This window comes from Rhinatrema bivittatum, chromosome 8 (genome assembly GCF_901001135.1).
Source record: "Rhinatrema bivittatum chromosome 8, aRhiBiv1.1, whole genome shotgun sequence".
NCBI lineage: Eukaryota > Metazoa > Chordata > Amphibia > Gymnophiona > Rhinatrematidae > Rhinatrema > Rhinatrema bivittatum.
The window spans coordinates 76935165-76956032 of NC_042622.1; the positions used below are offsets into that span (position 1 = coordinate 76935165).

At 42.0% G+C, this 20868-nt stretch overlaps 1 protein-coding gene across 2 annotated transcripts in view; it reads left to right on the forward strand.

Moving 5' to 3' along the window:
* The first annotated feature begins 385 nt into the window (after positions 1-385).
* The window catches only part of ENG (endoglin), a 128023-nt gene continuing 107540 nt past the window's right edge, over positions 386-20868 (forward strand). Inside the window, exons 1-4 of one of the 2 annotated variants that reach the window (XM_029612764.1) lie at positions 386-489; positions 590-764; positions 13085-13248; positions 14277-14417. In XM_029612764.1, coding sequence (XP_029468624.1) covers positions 707-764; positions 13085-13248; positions 14277-14417 — 363 coding nt within the window. In that variant the 5' untranslated portion in view covers positions 386-489; positions 590-706. The remainder of the gene's footprint in view (positions 490-589; positions 765-13084; positions 13249-14276; positions 14418-20868) is intronic. The other variant, XM_029612765.1, reaches the window with a different exon arrangement.

Sequence of the window (20868 nt, forward strand, 5' to 3'; positions counted from 1 at the left end):
TCAGTCCTGGGTAGGAGGGGTTGAGATAGTGTGTGTTGGGGACAGAAAAAGTTTCACATCCCACTAATCCACATCTAGGGCTGCCCTTGGTGGGGAATGGGGAGAGGGTGATGGTGGTCAAATAAGGGCAACAGCCCCGGGCTCTGCACTGCCATGGCAGCGCCATGCCCAACATTATAATGTCCTGTTAGCTTGGAGGCAGACCCAAGCATGTCAGTGTTCCTGGGTCTTGCACTCTCCTAAGGTCAACCCTGTCCATACCAATCTGTTGGGGGGGGGGGGGAGGGGGGTAAAAAGAGTTTACCCTCCTCACCAATCTGACCTCCCTTTGCCTTACCCCCTCCAAATTAAGCAGGCAAACTATGAGCACACCAGTTGCTCCTCTCCTCCTCAGTAGCTCTGCCTGTGGTTTGGGGACAGACGAGGGTAAAGTGCGATGAGTGCGGTCGGGGAGAGGCTGGTGTTGGGGGAGTCAGTGAATGACTGAAGGTAAGAGCCGATGACTCTGGCCCTGGAAAAGGTGGCGCTTTCTTTCAGCCGCTGGTTGTGGTTCACGCTGCGGCTCATTTCCTGCATCCTGTTTCATTAGGGCTGGGCTCTGACCACTCGGCAGCACATTCAGCTGTTCTCCTCCGGCTCGGAGCCGTCAGACTTCCCCTTTTCGCTCTCCCAGGACCCTCGGAGCCTCTGCAGCAGCGCCTGGGACATGGAGCTCGCCTTGAGCCTGGTGGTGTGGGGGCTCTGCTGCCCTCTCCTGCACGCAGGTAGGGTTCGGAGGGAGGAGGGAGGGGCTGTTTTAACTTTTAATACCGAGTCTATTCCCCATAGCCTTTATCAGCCCTTCTGCCCTTAGACTGGCCTAAGGGATAGTGGAAGGTGGATAATGTCTCTTGCATCTGCTTTCAACCTCCTTTAAACACAGAGTCTTGCAAATAAATAAAAGAATCTTTCATAAATCGCCCTAAATTGTCCAGTCACTAGTGTGCCTTCCCGTGGATGGCTCAACAGCCCTTTCTCCCCTCACCCCTTTTCGTAGTGAACTTGCGGTTACCAACTGGTTTAATTTTTTTTTCACTGATAGGTTAGTCCAGTCCTGCTCTTACTGTCTTGCATGTGTAGCTCTGATTTTGCCCTTACACTTTGCCTCGGGGAAAAAACAGTCAGGACCAGATCAGCTTGACATGAAAATAAAGCCAGTCGGCCACCTTTGTTTCGGTGAATAGTGAATTTGTGCATAGCTGACAGGTAAAACTGAGATCAAGCAGCTGTACAGCTCTGATAGCGGGAGATTATCCCAGCGTCATCACCGCACTCCGGCAAATTCCGCCCTACCTCACCTCCCACACTATCGGGAATGGAAGGAGCTCCTGGATGTGTTTATCTTGCATTCAGCTTATAATATTGTTCTTTCATTATTAACTGTAGTTTACATTTTTGACTGTGCTGTGATTTTATGTTAGGTATATGATCTTTATTGTGTTGCACCATGCCCTGAGCTTTTTTTTTTGGCAAGATGGCATGGAACAAAAAGTTTTAAATAAATCGCCCCTCTGTCCTGGGTATAAACCCACAATCGTCCCTTTCCATTCAGCTCTAGGTTATAGGCCTTTCAGTGCTTTGCTGGAGATTTTCAGGAGTTTTTCTGAAGTTCTGCTCGTATTGAACAGCGTAGGTGACACCAACAAAATTCAGAACATGGACCAAATCTAGAGGACTCATTTGGGCAAAATGCTAGATATGTGCTGATTCCACAGGCTATTGTATAACGAGCCCTTTCCTAGAACCCCAAATGCAGCCAGTGAGTGCTAGGGGCAGAGGAATGGCCAATTCATCAGTATCTGGTTGTGCTTTCCCAAATGTGGCTCTATGGCAGAGACAGGTTGAGCTCTGAGCCTCAATGCCTGGATGAGACAACGGTGCAGGAAAGAGGGCTAATGGATTCATTAGAAACTGAGGAACCTTTTGGAAGGGGGAGCCTATTTCAGTGGAATGGGTTCCACTTTAACCAAAATGGATCCCAGCTGCTGGTGCTAACAATTAAAAAAAGAGATGGAGTAGCTTTTAAACTTCAACATAGGGAAAAGCTGACAGTAGCTCAGGAATGCATAGTTCAGAGCAGGAAACCATTAAAAAAGGAAAATTAGATTTGAACAGTGCAGATGTGGAAGAAGCTGATTTCAAATTAATTGCTAGTAAGAGAGTTGTGAAAAAGAATACAAAAAACTACATGTATATTTTTATGTAAATGCCAGAATTCAAAAAATAAGATGGGAGAGTTGGCAGACTAGGCATCTCAGAGACCTGGTGGAAGAAAGACAATCAATGGGACATGGTGATACCAGGGTAGAAAACATATAAAAATGACAGAGCAGAAAGTGCCACGCCACTACGAATTCCATAGAGTCAAGCAGGATACAGATTCTTCAGGAAACTAACTGTCCTCTGGAAAACAAATGGAAAGAAATTCCATGCATGACAGGGAGGAGTGTAGCAGTGGAGGGTTAGTACTGTCCACATGACCAGGATGGCAAAACAGATTTGAAATGCTAATGGAAATTAGATGGGCATGAAAACACATTAATGGGACATGTCAATAATTTTACCAAAAATACGTTGTCTCACAAATATTTGTTCTTCATATCATTGGTGCTATAGACTTTTCATAATAACATTTCCACACAATTTGTCTATGAATTTGGGACCTTCATAACACCCACAGTTTAACAAGGTTGAACTTGTGTTAACACCATTACGGGTCCTTTTTAATCGATGCGTACGCATTTCGCGAGCTGCTGCTTCAGGGACGTCTCGTAGTGACACTCATCAGGGCATGGCAGGGAGGTAAAGTTTCTAGAAATGCTTCATGGAGCAACTGGTCCTCGAACCGTTGAGAGGTTCTCACTGGAATGCAAGATCTGGTGCAAGAAGTAACAGTGGTGGAGCAGCTTGTCAGTAGTGATCATTATGCAATCAAATTTGAGATAATCACTGAAGGGAAAATAATAAATAAACTACTGCAGTAACATGATTTTAGAAAGCAAGACTGATAAAACTGGGAAACTAGGTTAGAAGGAAACTAAAAGGTTTAAAAGTCTGCATGCGGCACGGAGGCTGTTTAATAAAACCATCTTGTAAACCCATAAAATATATTCCACAAATTGAAGGTCATGAACAAGCATCTGCTAGCATGGCTCAATGGTGCTGTGAAAAAGGCCATCATAACCAAAAAATTCTCTCTTAAATAAAATGGAACGTAAGACCTAATAAGGAAAATAGGATGGCACATAAGCACTGCCAAATTACGTAGATGTAAAACATTAATAAAGCAGGCCAAGAGAGAATTTGAGTACAGACTTGCCATAGAAGCAAAATCTAATAATAAAATCTTTTCCAAGTACATAAAACAAGATATCTATGAGGAAGTCAGTTGGGCTATTAGATGATCTGGGGAGGGGAGGGGGAGAGGGAGAGGATTTAAAAAGGACATTCAAGGAGTATAAAGCCATAGCAGAAAAATTAAATTAATTCTTTGCTTCTGTCTTTAATGAGGAAGATATTGGAGAGAAACTCACTCCTAAACCATTCTTTGTAGGTGATGTTTCAGAAGAACTGAATCTAATCACAGTAAATCTGGAAGAGGTGCTCGAACAAACTGACAAACTGAACAGTAGCAAATCATCAGGATCTGATGGTATTCACCCTAGGGTTCTAAAGGAACAATCTGACTCACTTAAGGATTTTAGGAATCAAATGAAAACCTTTTTATTTAAATAAGCTTATTTTTAGTGTAATACATTCTTTTGAATGTTTTACATTGTTTTATATTATTTGATATTATATTTTACATTATCAGGCCATTGTTTTGTTTTAGTGTAATATTTATTTTTAGAATGAAACTTTGTTATCATCCATGTTTTGGTTTTATGTTTATATGATTATGTATGTATCATTTTCTTCAACGCCCAGGCCTTTATTTTGTTGGGTGATTCAGAAATTTTAATAAATGTAAATGTAAATGTGAAATGTTAAACCTGCTGCTGGCAGGGCTGGATTTAAGATTTTTTTATGCCTATTGACAGGACTAGAGAGTAGGGGGAGAGGGGACCAGTTAGACTGCTATGCCAGCATCCTTTAAAGGGGTGCTGATGCACAGCCTTTAAACAAGTAGGAGTTGGCATCTCTTGGTCCGGGATATTTGGTACCTTCAAAGTTTTGCCCAGGCAGTTGCCGATATTTAAATCCAGCACTGGTTATTAGTGGTGTTTAATCAATCTATCATTCAAATATGCTTTTATACCTGAGTTCTGAAGGGTAGCTAAAAGGGCTCTGGGGCAATCCAAGTAACTACAAACTGGTGAGCCTGACATCGATGCTGGGTAAAATGGTGGAAGCAATTGTTATCAATAAATATAGTTTAATGGGGATGACCCAACATGGCTTTAACAAATAGGAGGTTGTGCTTTGCTAACCCTTTATCACTCTTTGAAGGTTTGGATAAATGTGAGCTGATTGATAGAGTGCATTTGGATTTTCAGAAGACATTTGATGAAGTTGTTTGGTTATGTAAGCTGTGTTGTGCTGTGGATATATGTGTCATAAAAATGTTTTAGATAAAAATTAATAAGTTCCTCATAAGACTCTTCAGAAGTCACAGGATAAGGGGGATTGATAATTGGTTAAAAGACAGGAACAAAGACTAGGATTAGTCAGTTTTCCCAATGGAGAAAGTTAAATAGTGAAGTACCCCAGGGACAAGTGGTGTTTAACTTTGGACTGCGCTACGGGCCAGAAAAGGATTATCGCCATCCACGATAGTTCCGGACAGTCTCTGAAACTGGCAGATAACAGAGTTAAAATAAATTGGAGAAAGTATTTTCTTCATTCAAGAAACAAACCATGCGATTTGTTGCTGGAGGATGTGGTCAAGTCATCTAGCATAACTTGATTTAAAAGGTGGTTTTTTTCATAAGTTCCAGGAAGAAAAGTTCATAATTATTAGTCAGATGGATTTGGGGGCAAAACCTACTGTTTATCCCTGGGATTGATCAACAAGGAATTTAATCTACTCTTTGGGATCTGCCAATTACTTCCAAATTTTACCAAAAAATAATCCACTGACAGATAAAAAACACCATATATCAACAAATCACCTGTAATGGATAATCTCTGAAAACAAATAAATAATAAGCATGTGGGGGATACTGCTCATATAATTAGGCTACCAGATCTATACTGAAAATGGTTAGCCGTATGTCATCATCACCCCCTCCATCCATATAGAACAATATTGTTTGTAGCTGTTTTTTCTACAAAGAGCAGGTTTCTATAAGAGTCTACGCATACACACTTCAACACAGATATGTTTTTTAATGGACACTTTTATGATATATTGCACTTGAAAAATGTACTTAAAAATACTGAAGCATGGATGGAGGGGGATGATAATGTGATACTATGGCTAACCATTTTCAGTGCAGATCTGGTAGCCTAATTATATAACTATATATAATGTCCTAGAGCAGGCTCTCAACCCTGTCCTCTGGGCACACTTAGCCAGTCAGGTTTTCATGATATCCACATGAATATGTTTGAGAGATTTGCATATAATGGAAGCAGTACATGCAAATCTCTCTCATGCATATTCATTGTGAATATCCAGAAAACTTGACTGGCAAGGCATGCCTCGAAGACTGGTTTGAGAATTACTATCCTAGAGGAGGATAAAAAAGTGTGGGGAGGAGAGATATGAGAGGGATATTCAAATTCTTCAAAGATATAATAATGCATAAGAAGTATTTTCAGTGAAAAGGAAGTTGGCAAAGAGGTCACGATATAACTTTAAAATATGTCCCATGCCATTTACCTCCATTTCAGTGAAATCACCTAAACATCTTTGCCCCACGCCATTCATCTCCAGAAACTTCAATGACATCTCTTCTTCTTAAATATGGAGTACTTTTAGTTTATTTTTGTTTTTTTATTGCTGTTTATTTAAATATTGTATGTATGGTATATTTGTTGCATTGTTTTTCTCTGCAACCCACCTTGAGATTTTGTTAGGTGAGAAATATAAATCAATCAATCTCATTCACTTCTAGAGACATCCCTCTTTTCAGTATCTCATGATCTGCTCTCAGTGAAGGCTCCCCAGGGCCTGATTTTGTGCCCTGAAGGCTCTGTTATTAGCCTAGGTATGACCCCGGTCCTGAGGAGCCTGCAAGGGTTCAACCTGCTGTGTATAGGAGCTGCAGGTACCAGACTCATAACTTACCTTACAATTGCGTCACGGTGAATGTGTGTACCCTGCCCACTGTAGTCATTGGAGAAGAATAATAAATATGAAAAGCAGGGCATTCAGGATTGTAATTGAAATGTTACATACAAAGGGATCGAATGCTACTGTATGTCTAATATACACGCTGCTTTGCATCTTTACAGAAATCAGGATGTGATTTAAACTGCCTGTAATCTTAAAAACCTAATATCAGTGCCACAGCTAAAGAAAGCTTATTTACGTCTTGATCACAATACTAATATTTGTAAACTGAAAATCAGCAATTTAAGCTTATAGTGCAGATGACGGCAAGCTAACCCAGGTAGATGGCTTTGAAAGTTTTCCTTATAAAGTGTTTCGGGTCTCTCCCGGGTCACCCAATTTTCCATGTAGGTAAAGTTCGCCGATGTGGCTCTTCTCTCAGCGCTGTGGTGTTCTCTTCCCTCTTTAAGCAGTTTTGCTTTTTCATCACCCTGCTGTATTCTGAGCACTTCCTGCCCTCCTGTAGGAGGAGTTGCGCTGTATGTTTATGAGATATTGAATTATATTTGTTGATTTAATTGTTAGCCACTTTGGGTGGTAGTCTTTACTGAAAAAGCAGAGTAACAAAAGAAAATGTAATGTGGCTGGGAAGGGATTTGTATTTCTTCCTGAGGGCAGAGCATGCTCCTCTCCTACCTGATCACACATGGCTGGAATCAGATAGTTTTTTCCTGGAAAGGCAAGTTGGGGGCCAAGTATCAGGATTTATAGGATTACTGTCAGCTATGTCGGATTCAGATCTCATCTGTAGCACTGGGAGGGGCCTGGGATAATAGACTGCAACTGTGTGAGTCACTGGATAGTCCAATACCCAGCCCTGGATAATAAACATTAAGCAAAAGAAGCACGTGCACAGGGCACCAAGGGAAGGGGGGCATCACAGAGTGTTGAAAATTTGCATTTTTTCTTTTGACCCCTAGTTATAAGTAAATAATTTGCTTATATTGCTTATGGCAATATAGGTTGAATAAAATAAATAAAAGTTTATATTTAATATAGTTGTGGAATCTGGCCTGGGTGATGATCTGGAAGAAAACTGAATTTTTAATCTAGTTCACCTTCAGCGCTTATTGAATCTTAATGTCTTATCAGTTAAGCAACGGATGGGCCAAGAGGGCACCATTTTGGGCTGGGTTTAGGGCATCTGTTGGCCTTAATCCAGCCCAATACCACACGTGCGCAACATGAGGAAATGGGAGGAGCAGAGCCATAGAAACAGAGAATTGGACCCAGAAGGCCTATTGTGCCTGCCCAGCGAACATAAGAACATGCCATACTGGGTCAGACCAAGGGTTCATCAAGCCCAGCATCCTGTTTCCAACAGTGGCCAATCCAGGCTACAAGTACGCAAAAACTAAGTCTATCCCATGCTACTGCTGCTAGTAATAGCAGTGGCTATTTTCTAAGTCAACTTGATTGATAGCAGACAATGGACTTCTCCTCCAAGAACTTATCCAAACCTTTTTTGAACCCAGCTAAACTAACTGCACTAACCACATCCCCTGGCAACAAATTCCAGAGTTTAATTGTGCATTGAGTGAAAAAGAACTTTCTCTGATTAGTTTTAAATGTGCTACTTGCTAATTTCATGGAGTGCCCCCTAGTCCTTCTATTATCCGAAAGAGTAAATAACCGATTCACATTTACCCGTTCTAGACCTCTCATGATTTTAAACACCTTTATTATATCCCCCCCTCAGCCGTCTCTTCTCCAAGCTTAACAGTCCTAACCATAATTTCTGGGATAGGACCATAGACTTCAGAGAAGTGAGGGGAAACCAGAGAAATAGGTTAACAAGCAAAATACGACAAGGTCATTCTTTTTCTATTGGATTAACTTAATATATTTCCTGACTAGCTTTTGGTAGCTTGCACTCCCTTAAAACACAAACAGCACATTGCTTTACCCTAATTTCTTTGCAATTCCGTATCCTCTGTCCTTATCCTAGGCTTTCTTGAATTTGGTTATTTTTATTTTTTTTGCTGTTCCATGCATCCGCCATCTTGTCTGTAAAGAAATATTTTCTGATGTTGCTCCTGAGTCTGCCTCTTCCCATCCCTCTTTGAGCCTCAAACTGTGATACACCCCCCCCCCCCTTATTTTAGGGTATTTTTTCCTCAGCAGAGCAGGGACCCTGATAGCAGAGACACTATAGACCCAGAGAGTTCTATACCTATCTACCATGGTGGAGTTTTATAGCATGGACACTGAGGGTTTACAACAGATTGTGGCAAAGATATCACAGCCAGCTTTATTTCTTTATTTGGGCAATTTTATATACTGAACATATTGCATACACTTCAAGTCAGTTTACATCGTGTTTGTGGACAGCCTTTAATGACTTGTCCTAAAAAGCAATAAAACAATCAATAACCCTATAAATATTAAAAACACATAAAATAGTCTAAACTTAATTTTACAAAATAATAAAATACATAAATTTATTAAGTATCATACTAATTATACTTAGGGTTTAAATATTAATAATAATTATTTATAATAATCTAGTTTCACAGGGAGAGTCGCTAAAATAAGTCATATGACATTGTTAAAAGCCTGTGTGGGCAACCGTGTTTTTAGTTGTTTCTTAAAAGGTTGTATGCTCGCCTCTAAACGAATATCTAGTGGAAGTGAATTCTACAATTTTGGACCGGCTATGGAGAGGGCCCTTTCCCTGACTGCATTTAAATGTGCTGATTTGGGAGATGGAACTGGAAGGAGTGCTTTGCCTAAGGACCTCAGATTACGAGAAGGTGTATGGATGCGAAGAGATGCATTTAGCCATTCGTTGTTATTGACATAGATGGTTTTGTGAAAAAGCGTCAAACATTTGTATTGGATTCCAGAATGGATAGGTAGCCAATGTAGGCTCATCAGAATTGGAGAGATATGATCACATTTTTTAGAATTGGTTAACAGACGTGCAGCTGCATTCTGCAAGAATTGTAGGGGGCGAATAGACGATAACGGTAAGCCCAAAAAGAGGGCATTGCAATAATACAACTTCGATAATAAAAGAGCTTGGAGCACTGTTCGAAAATCATTATAGTGTAGCAAAGGTTTTAATTTCCTTAAAATTTGTAATTTATAGAAACCATTTTTAATTATGGTTTTTATAAACACCTTTAAGTGGAGTTCGCTATCTAGTATAGCCCCAAGACTCCTGACTTCCTGTTTGATGTTTAAAGAGGATGGATTTAAGCTAATGTCTAATGCAATTTTTTCGGTCACCTTATTGCAGATAGTAGAAATGGGTAAAACATATAATTCAAAAGATAAATCAAGTTGCTAGCTAATCTCTAGGAGCCAAATTTGAACTGAAGTGAATAAAGTAGCACAGAGAGAAAAATCTACAAGACTGAGTACCTTGGCTGACTGGTAGCACAGTATGCTGTGGCACAAGAGACTCAGATGTCAATCCCTGTTTTATAGCCTGGAAGAGGTAGGGAGGGATCAGTACAAGAGAGGGGTGAAAGATCATAGCGAGGGGGGGGATAGGGATAGGAAGAGAGTGATGGCTGAAGGATGGTTGATTAGGAGAGGTGTAGGAAGAGAATGAGGGATAGGGAAGGAGTGGCAACCGAGGAACAAGAGATGTGAATAGGGGAGGGATACGAAGGGAAATGCAGATGGGGGAGGGAGAACAGGGGAGGGGGTACAAAGGACAAGCAGCAAGAGTTGGGAAACTGGGGAGGAGTAGGGAGGGATTGGGAAATAAGGGGAGGGGAATGAATGGCAGATAGGTGTGAGATTGGGGAGGGTAGGGAGGGAATGGCAAATCAGGTGAGGCAGATGGGTGTGAATTGGGGAGTAGGGAGAGTGGAAAATCAGGGGGTAGGTCTGATTGTGGAGGAGAAGGAAATCAGGGGAGGGGATGGAGTGGCAGATGGGAGTGAGATTGGGGTGGGGGAGGCGAGAGTATAGTGAGGGTGTGAAAAATAAGAGATGAGAGGAAGAGGACTGGCAGGGATGAAGCTCAGGTTTGGCGATCCCGAATAAGCCAAACTGCAAGGATGACAAACTGAGCCAGATAAGACTTTCCCAGCTCTCTGCTACAGCATTGCGCCCTCTACAAAGTAGTCCAGGAGAAGGAGAAAATAAGCACAACTGTATCTAAGTTTTTTCCTGAATCCCAAGTACAGCTGTTGGCTCAGATTTTCTAGATCAGCACGTCTCCCTGGCTTGAAGCTCTATCATTATATCCACCAATATCCTTTATCTAATAACTCGTCCAATCACTATATCTGCTGGCAAAATGTTCCATAATTGTACCCCCTAAGTAAAACATCCCTTTCTTTGAAGAAGGTGTAATCTGTTATCCCTTAATCTCAGAGGGTACCTTTTGTTTTCATTTGGGTACTATGCTAGGGGTACATGTTCAGATTGCTGGGAGCCTCTCTTAGGGGGCCGATGCATTAAAGTGAGCCCAGCATAGTGCACAGGTTAACGAGGGGTTGGACGTGCGTTTTGGATGCGCTAGGCTAATACCTGATGCAATAAGGGGATTAATACGTCGAAAACATGCGCCCAAACGACTGCGTAGCTCACAGCGCTCATCACATGGAAATCCCATGTAGATTAGCCTATTAACTATTACCCCCCTGATGCAGCAAATCCCAGGGCACGCAAAGCACACTTTTTAACCCAATAAATTTAATGCCAGCCTTGGAGTGGCGTTAAGTCATCCACAGAGGAACCATAGAGAACAGTAAATCTACTAAAGATGTACAATATACATGCTCCAGGCCAATTTCGCCCCTTGCTATTGTGCGTCCAAAAAAATTTTTTTATAATCAATACATTTCATTAATTTTTTATTTGATGTTTAGTGGATCTCTATGGTTCATATTGAGCGTCCGCAGCAATAAGCGCACAGCTCGATCTCCTGGGTGCTAGTGATGCACAGTTTCTCCCTAGCGCGTCCCTTTTAAGGCACCAGCTCATTTTTAATATAGCATCGGGCACCCAGGAGAGATGACTGTGCGCACATTTAAAAAAATGGCCGCCCAGTTTGGACGCATGTGTTTCTGTGCATCTTATTGTATCAGCCTGTTAGCTGGCTAAATTAAGGTAATTTCCAGTTGCAGCTTAGCCTGCTTGGAGTTAGCTGATTAATTCATCCCCCGACTCTGTGAATGATTCTGGGGCTGGCTGCTTTTTGAAAAGTTAAATCAGGCTGCCTAGTTTCAGTTGATTTACCTTCTCAATGCAATGGAATTCTCCGCTTCCCTCTGCCTGAGATCTGGGGGGGCGGGGGGTGCAGTATTCAGTCTGGCTGCTGTATTGTAAACCCCATGCGTAATTTTTAAACCCATGGGGTTTGTAAAAATAATGGAAAGCAAGCGTGCGCTGGCTATTGGTTCCATTATTCCTCCCTCAAAAACCACAGGCAGAAGTTTACACCTGCTTTCTCTGCGAATGTTTTGTGTGGCCAAAACCGCCCATAATTTTGAATAATGAAAATTACATGTGGAGCTCCATCCCCTGCCCTACTCCTGGAACCACTTCTGCGGTCTGTGGGTAAAAGTATGGATGATGTTCAGTCATTTGCCTACTTTTACCTGCAGATAAGTTGGACAAATGTCAAAGCCCTGATTTCCTGAGGTAAAATGCTTTTTCAATCCCAGAAAGAGCCTTGAATATGTTGCTGATTTCTTAACTAAAAAGAGTCCTAAATTAGACACATCAACATTTGAACCTAGCTTAGATTTCTCTGCAATTTAAAACACTATACACCAAATTATACAAACCCTCTTAAAGAAAATGAAGGGGAAAAATCAGTTAGAGAGGAAAATAGAAACAGAAGCTTATTCCATTGCTGAGAGCAGAGATATATTGCAAGTCAGTTGGAACTCAGCAAGGGCCACAAATGTATGTTCCTTGTCAGAAATCCATTTGGAGACATTCAGCACCAGTTGGGTTAATACAGGGGCTGATGCAATATCATGCGCGGTAAAGCAGGCCCTCCTACCGAGTGCCCGTTTTTCTAACGCACGCACAACCACCTCCCACGGGGCGCCCCGGGGGAGGTGAAATTATGCGTCCCTGGCACTCAAAAGCATCGGGCACCTGGGATCCGTGGATATGCGTGAATCAGGGGGCTCAGTGCGAGCGTCCGTTTTCTTGCCCCCGCCACCGATTTACACGCACAATATCCACGCAACAATAGCATCGCCCTGGAGCGTGTATATTGTGCTGTGTGCATTGTGTGCCCAGAAAATGTTTTTGGGGTTGTCAGCCCATTGCATTTTCCTTTGATTTTCATTGCTGCAAGCAGCAGATCTTAGTATCGCAACAATGGTAAGAGGACTAAACACCAGCTCTGGGGCTGACATTAAATTTGCTGCGTTAAAAACAGTGCATTGTGTGACCAGTGCTTTTCTGCATCGGGAGTAACAGCTAATAGTGCTCATCTGCATGGAATGTACATGTGATGAGCGCTATTAGCTACGCATTTGGTTGCGCGGTTTGGACGCGCTAATCGCCTTTTTGCATCGGGTGTTAGTCTAGCACATCCAAAACATGTGTCTAATCGCACACTTTATTGTAGTGGCCCCACAGTTTGCAATAATCATTGCATACAGTGTATGCTGACAGCTTTTTCTAAACAATAGTTGTTGATTTGTGACTGCAAAAATAGAATGCAACTGATAGAGTGAATGTTCCATTGCAGCAACAGTTGAGAGGAGCAGCTGAGTTGTGGAGAGGAAGGCTGTGTGTGGGGCTTTAAGGGCCAGTGTGCTAACTTGTAACCCTTTCTTTCCACAGCTCCTGCAGCCACACCTGACTGGGAAGATATGCTGCCTGGGCAGGAGACTCCTGCCAGTGTCGTGTACACAAGCAGGAGGGCAGTGTTGGGCTGCCTCAGCAAATCCCCTGACAAGGAAGTTCATGTTCTGAATGTGACAACCTCAGCAGAGCTGGAAATCCCTGTGAGTGAGTTGCACCAGAATTTGGGGTTTCCTTCCCTTCATCCATTCACCCCATTTCCTGAGGAGGGGTTTGTAGATTTTGTGGGGCAAAGATTCAGTTCTTAAAGCTTTACCCCATTAATTAGTCCCTGTCTTCAGTTAAACAGCACCTGATAAGCCACCTTTGAGACTAAATCTTTTCCTTGACTTGCCCCAAACTCATGTTTTGATTGACCGGTGAGCACCACAAAGCAGGGACCATCACTTATGTCTATCTGTACAGCACAACCTACACCTTGTAGCACTATACAAATGTTAGTTCAGAGAAGCTGAGATCCCACTATGTGGGGAAAGGGTAAATGTAGACTCAAAGTCTAATTTTGGAAAGGGAAAGTGAGAGAGGCAAGGCACTGCCTGAACAACCAGTGAGAGGCTGCTCATTCATTTCTTGTGTGACAACTGTCCATGCCACTAACGAAAGCTTCACTACTGTTTACCCTCGCTTCTAGCCTCACCCGGAGTTAGCAATGGGAGGCTGATTAGGTCCTTGTTAGAGAGACCTTTCACTGGGGCTGGGGGAGTTTATGGTTTATTTATCCGTATTCTGTTATATTGTTATTTGTACGGTGTCTTTTAATTATTTTGTAGTCTTTTCTTGGGGGGCTTTTAATAAAATGAACTAGGAGTCAAAGATTGAAAAGCACTGAACCTTTTTTCTTTCTAGTGTTAGAGCAGATCATTTCACAGAAGGCACGCGGGCAGTGAATTATGCTTGTGAAGCCTGCTCAGCCACAGCCTGTGCTGCACCTGTTCTTCGATGGGATTATGTGTGCCTGTGAAGCTTGCACTGCTTCACCCTGTGTTGTACTTCTGTGCTGGGGCAGTGTGTGAGTGTGCATGAGAACTTGCACTACCAAAGCCCGTGCTTCACCTCTGTATATGTCTGGGGCGCTCTGAGGGTTCTGAGCCCTCACTACCAGTGCCAGGGGTTTGAAACAAATCCATTCTTTTCCTCTGGAAACGAGTTTGCTGAATTATTTTTTTTCCAGGAGCTGACACTTGAGGTGGAAGCAGGAGTGAATTCTCTCCCTTCTAATCGGAAGCTGCTATTTGTCCTGCATACTGAGGGCTACTTGAAAACATCTTTCTCATTTCGTGCTCTGACTCAGAGCCTTCCTGTCAGCATTGATGTGAGTATCACAGAGGCAGATACAAGTGTACAATATATGTGGACACACATGTAACATGAAAATGTTCATGCATGCAACATATAAATATATACAGACATGCTCTTCCTGGAGATACACAGATAATGTACAGAAGTACCCAGACACGTGGGTAACTAATGCACACGTGCAACTAACAGAAAGAGCGAAGCACTAGAGACAGAAAAAAAGACTCGCTGACATAGGCAACCAACAGAGAGAGAGAGAGAGAGAGAGACATGGACGAAGTATTATATGCATATTCTGAAAACCACCTTGACCTGACAATCTGTGTGTTGCCAAAGTAATACATAAAGTAGTTAAAATAAAGGAGAATAGAAACAGTGATAATAGTAAAATAAAATAGTATACTGAAAGAACAAGGACAGTCCAGGATTCTGGTGGTGCTTTAATGTTATAAAACTTTGTTTTGGCTTGATGGTGACAGAAAATGACATATCTTACTACTGTAGCTACTGTGTTTCCTGTCTCGTGCCCCAGGATTAAATACACTTTGCTTCCTTTTCTTGGTGTTGGGGGAGGAGAGCTCTTGGGCTTCTGTGTCTCCCCTCCATGTAAGCTGGTAAAAGAAGTTTCAAACATCTGGGCTCCATACAGAAGTCTTAGCATGAACGTATTGGCAAGGGAAAAATCTCCAGGGCAAAAGAAGAATCCCATTACCAGCAATTGAACAAGCAGGAGGGACACAAGGAGGAAGGGAAGCAGAGGGCTAGGAGGGAGGGAGTGTCAGAAGGAAGGAGAGGTTGGTGGAGGAGAGCAGTCTTATGTATTGGGCTGCCCGCTTAAAAAAAACAACTGTTCTTAAGACAGCAGTCCTAACAACTATTCTTTTAAATAATTCAACTGAGGTAATACAAATAAAATCACTAAGATCCTCTTAAATTTTAATTTTTATTTCACAACTGGGCAGGAATAAATATTTAAAGATGCTTCTGTGCTGATCATTATCAGATCTCCCAGCAGCAGTTATCCGGTTATGCGTAATTCATGGATGAAGTGAGGGCAACTGAAAAGAGTTCGAGGGATAATTTTAAAAACAAGTGTATGATTGCTTAAAATAAATAATCTTTAGACCCAAAAGAATGCATTTATAAAAAAAAAAAAAGAAAATATGAGATAGGTAAAAGAAAAAATACAAAGATATGAGACCAATAAAGAAGTTACCGCATCCGTCCACTCCGGGCTCCTCCCTGCATCCTACCTCTTCTATATCCTTGCAAATCCATCGCATTCTCTATCATTGCACTCTCCCTTCTTTCCCCACTGTCCTGCCTATTGCTTCCCGTTTATTCAACCATCCCCGCACCTTCTCCTCATCCCTTTCCAGGCCTGTACCACTCCGCACGGCCTTCTCTCTCTCGCGCGCGCTCTCTCTTGGCGGTGGATCTGACGGACTGCAAGTGACGCACAGGGCTGGGAAGGCCTGCACTTCCTGTTGCCCGTCTGGCGGAAGGTCAGAACACTGTGTGGCTCCAACGTGCTCAGTCGGCGGCTCTGCTAACAAAATAAAGCGCCCTTCGAAACTGTGTCTAATAATAAAATAAAGTGACAATGGGGAAGGGGCGGAGGAGATGGGAGCAGATAGGAAATGGCTCCATTCCTTCCAGAACAGTCCCTGAAGTAAAGTTTGCATTGAGTCACTGGAAGGAGGAGGGGGGGGAGGGGTCCTAAATGCACATACGGGAAAGGAACTAGATTTCATTTCCAAGCAGGGGAGCACGTATTTCAAGGCAAGATATTTTACTTTAGTACCCTAAAAGCAAAGGAACTGTTTATAAGAAATGACAGCAGATAAAGTCCATCTGATAGCGTAATTAAACTTTTAAATGTATGCATAAATCTAAGCTGTACATATTTGCTGAGAGAGTCAGGGGGACTGCCTGGGGAGATTTACTTTCAATTCGATACCAGTCCACAGTGTCAGTGATTATGCCATAACTAACCTAGACATCAGAGGTAAATATCCTGATTACATTACCTTTATTTGTTTATATTATTACAGTTATTTGTTTATATTCCTCTATTTACCCCTAAGTTCCCCCCCCCCCTTAATTTCCTCACTGCCCTGAAATGTTTTTGCGCAGTGAGAATGTTTCTGGAGATGTATTCCCTTATCCACTTGTTTGAGATGTAATTTCTTCTTCACTTGTTACAATGTAAACCGATGTGAGGTGCAAACGAACCTCGGTATAGAAAAGCCACAATAAATAAATAAATTATCAGACTCCAGCCAAATGGTCCTGTACATCTATAAATGAAAGCTAATACAAACACCCAGGGCCCCCACTTTGGAGTGGGGGCCCTCGAGAGTACATGTGAATACCCCAAAGTAATGACAAATATCAGTGTTAGGGGTTTTTTGTTTTTGTATTTTTTTTTTTACAATTCTGTCAGTGCAAAACCAGATCAACACGTTACTCACTAAACACCACAGCCATTTCCCACAGGACACCTACCAAGCAGTTAACAGATTTAAATGCAGTTTCCATAGAGCAAGAAGGAAACTGGTAACTATTTAATCAGGAACAAGAAACCCAAACAACCAAAATATGTCTAATGTAGCCAGGTTTGATAGGGAATGTAAAAGCTTAAGGCAGAAGGTGAAAAAATTCTTTAGCCTGTGGCTCCCTCAAGGAAAATTTACACAGCATCTACCAGCACAGGCTGTGGGATTACAAAACAACCCTCAGATAGAAAAGAGCAGCATACATGAGCAAAAACCTCCCTGAAATCAAGGAGAGCATAGATAACATCTGGAATAGGCCTAAACTAAAAACAAACAAACCTGGTTTAGTAATCCAGAATGGTAAAAGACTGGACTTAGCACAAAGAGATCAAACCTGAACATCTCACACAAAATCAAAAACACCCCCAAAAGAAACTAAGGGGCACTTTTGAAAGGGATTTCCAAAAGTAAGAGTGTTTTTCTACAGTAAAAAGACTTTTGAAAATAGGCACCCTGGGTGGGTAAAAAATAGCATGTGTACTTTCTTTCCTCCCCCTCCAGGGTAAAGGGCCCCCTTAAGTACTCAGAAGCAGGGCTGGATTTAAAATTTTAGGTGCCCATAGGAAACGGGCCGAGGTGTCCCTGCCCCCAAAATTAATTGGAGGTACTAGAGTTGGGGGTTCTCTTGAAATCATCAGAGTATGGGGGGAGGAAGGCGAGGGATCCCAGATTGTCTCTGGCTAGGTCCCCCCCCCCCCCCCCCCCCCCCCCCCCGGATCCAGCAGCAACTTCAAAAAAATGAAATTTGGCATCAGCCCTCCAGATCCCTGTCACACATTCAGGGTCCTTTGGAGCCCTGCTTCCTCCTCACATGGGCTTTCTGTTACTATGGAAACCTGTGTGAGGGGCAGGGCCACCACAGCTCCTTGAAGTTGCTGCTGTGCTGGATTGGGTTGCTGCCACTCTCGGTAACAGCAGCTTGGAGGCAGGCCCAGACAGAGGCCTGGCAGCAGCGGTAACACTCCAGCCAGGCCTGCATGCAGGGGTTCACTTTGCAATCTCTACACGTTATCTACCCCATGTACTTTGCACCTGCAAAGTAGGTGGGGTAAAAATTCCCTTATAATCCACCAATCCAATCCAGATGGATTACAATAAGAACATGTATAAAGCAATAACAGGAGAAACATTAGAACACAAAAACAAGACATTTCAACAATAATAAATAAAAATTTGGGAGAGGCTTATCGGCTTCCTAATTTGCTACGGGTTGTGTATAGTTTACTTTGTCTGCCATGCTCCAAAACCATGTTTTTGCTGCCTTTTTGGAAGATCATGATTTCCTTAGTGCTCCTCTCAGTATCCCACTCAAAATTATCCCATTAATTTAACATAAAATACAGTTCAAATGAGTTTCTCAAAGTTCTTGAAAAGAGTGAATTGTCTGCATATTTCATGTGAATAAGCACGTGTTTATGTATGTAAAACAAGCTGCAGATCAGTGCATGCATGGCATTTGTGTGGGTACCAGTATGGGCACTGTATATTAGCCTGTGCCCTTTTACCCACTGCACAAAATGCACATCCTGTGTGACACTATGTATACTTCTGTCTGATGAGAAAAGTATGCACATTGTGTAAGAGCATGTGCACTGAGAAAAAGGATGTTCCTGTGGACAGGGGCAGGTCAGGTGAGTGATCTAAAAATAAACTAAGTACAGAATAAGAGATTAGAAATAGAAGTATGCAGACAAAAGCCAAACTGGAAATCTCAAGAAGCCAGACTGCATTCAGTGGAGAAATGCATTTCCTCCTGTTTTGTGAAAAATACAGTCTGAGATGCACCTTTCCCAGAGCTGAGAGAGAAAATGAAAGACTTCTGTAATGAATAGGCAGGGAAACTCCATATAATTCTGGAGGGCAACAGGAGAAACAGCAGCTATAGCAACAAACTCTGTAATATCCTGCCACTAGGTCCCAAAAAGCAAGAAGGTAGGCGATCTAGAAAAGCCGTCAGGACAACAAAAGAGGTAGATGCCAAGGTCTTTTTCAATTCTTTATTGAAGTGGAGATGTGTTAAAAAAGTATAGCCCGACACTGGCCGAGTTTCGCCGTTCACATAACGGCTGATCCAGGGGCTAAAATTCAATCATAAAAACATCATCTTTAATAAAAAGTCTAAATAAATAATGTCACTAAAATCATTGTATTTATGATTGATTTTAGTGACATTATTTATTTAGACTTTTTATGTGAACGGCGAAACTCGGCCAGTGTCGGGCTATACTTTTTTAACACGTCTCCACTTCAGTAAAGAACTGAAAAAGACCTTGGCATCCACCTCTTTTGTTGTCCATATCCTGCCACCAGGCCAGGAACATAACGGGAGCAATTTTATATCCTATTCCTGTACCCTTTCTCTGCACATATATAGCACACAAACTTTCAGCCATTAGTGGAGGGTGGTTTTCAGCCCAGGGAGCTAATTAGTTACTCAGGAAAATGCCTTTGGAAAATTGTCCTCAGAGTGAGTAGAGACAGTGCTGAAGGTCACCAGAGCCCAAGAATTGTCTGGTTTTGCTCTTCTGTATTCTGCAGTTCTTTGCTTTCACCACTGTGGGGGCAATTTCCAAAGCCCTTGGGAAGTTTGCAGGTCTGCGGGTACAAAAAGCTCTCCCTATTGAATTTCCCTTTCAAAACTGAGTCAATGGGGTGTACCTGTGTATGCTGAATCGCTTTTAGATGTGTTCCCTGGGGAGCGTTTCAGATGAGATTGGAAAATAACGCACACAAATTGTATTTTCAATCTGTGCGCATTATTTTCTGCTCAAAATCTATTTGCATAAAAAACAGGTGCAGAAGTACCAGCGGCAAGATTTTCTTTTTGAAACGTGGTAAAATCATACCCATGGACTTTGCCCTGAAATGCAGCATTTGAAAATTGCCTCCTTTTTAGTGTCTTTCCAAAAAAATGCTTAGTGCTTCCCTTCTAGGAGGGTTTTCAGCTGAACATTTCCCTAAACTTAGGTTCTTAAATTTTGGCTGGCAATTTGTTTTCCTACATATGGGAGCCTAATTTAGGTACCCAGTGCTGAAAAACAGTACTAGGCTCCTAACTTTTTTTCCTCTGCCCTAACCTTTTAGGCACCTATATTTATGTGCCTAGTGAAAATCCACGTAAATGTAAGCACTCGGCTCTAGTCGATTCAGTGGGACAAATTTAAGAACATAGCCCTTTGTGAAAATTGCCCTTTTTATGTGTCACTTTAGTAGCATTGGTTCAAATTGTCAGGCCAAGAATGTTTCTTGAAGCTAAGAAAGCAAATCCAGGAGAGGAAAATTAGAAAAAGGGAGGGGAGAGTTTGTAGAAGAGGAGAAAAAGTAAGAGAGACATGGCAGGAGAGGGGGAAAGACAGTAAGATATGGGGCAAAGTTAGCCTAGCGTTTCCTTGAGGGCTTACAGTCACTCCCCTCTACAACCATGTTTTTGCTCTTTATGTTATTAATCCACACTTAAACCCTCCCCTTTACTCTACCTCTCTGATCCACTGTTCCCCTTATCCTCTGCTCCCAACCCCGCGCCCGCCCCCAACCTCCTCCCCAGGCACTCTATCTCAACTGAAGCAATTATCCGACTGTTTTCATTTAAAGTTGATGGTCTTTTTGCATTATCTATCTTTTTGCATTCTATCTATTTTTTTGCATTCTATCTATTTTTTGCATTCTATCTATCTTTTTGCATTCTGTCTATTTTTGCATCCCCCGGCACTCTATCTCAATTGAAGCAATTATCTGACTGTTTTCATTTAAAGTTGATGGTCTTTTTGCATTAACCTTGTATAAAATAGTTTATTTTTAACACCATGTTACCAAAAGTTTTTTTTATATATTCCTCGTTCTATGTAATGCTCACAAGCATTTTATTTTGCTCTATGTTCTATGTTCTTCGTTCTATGTAATGCTCTTAGG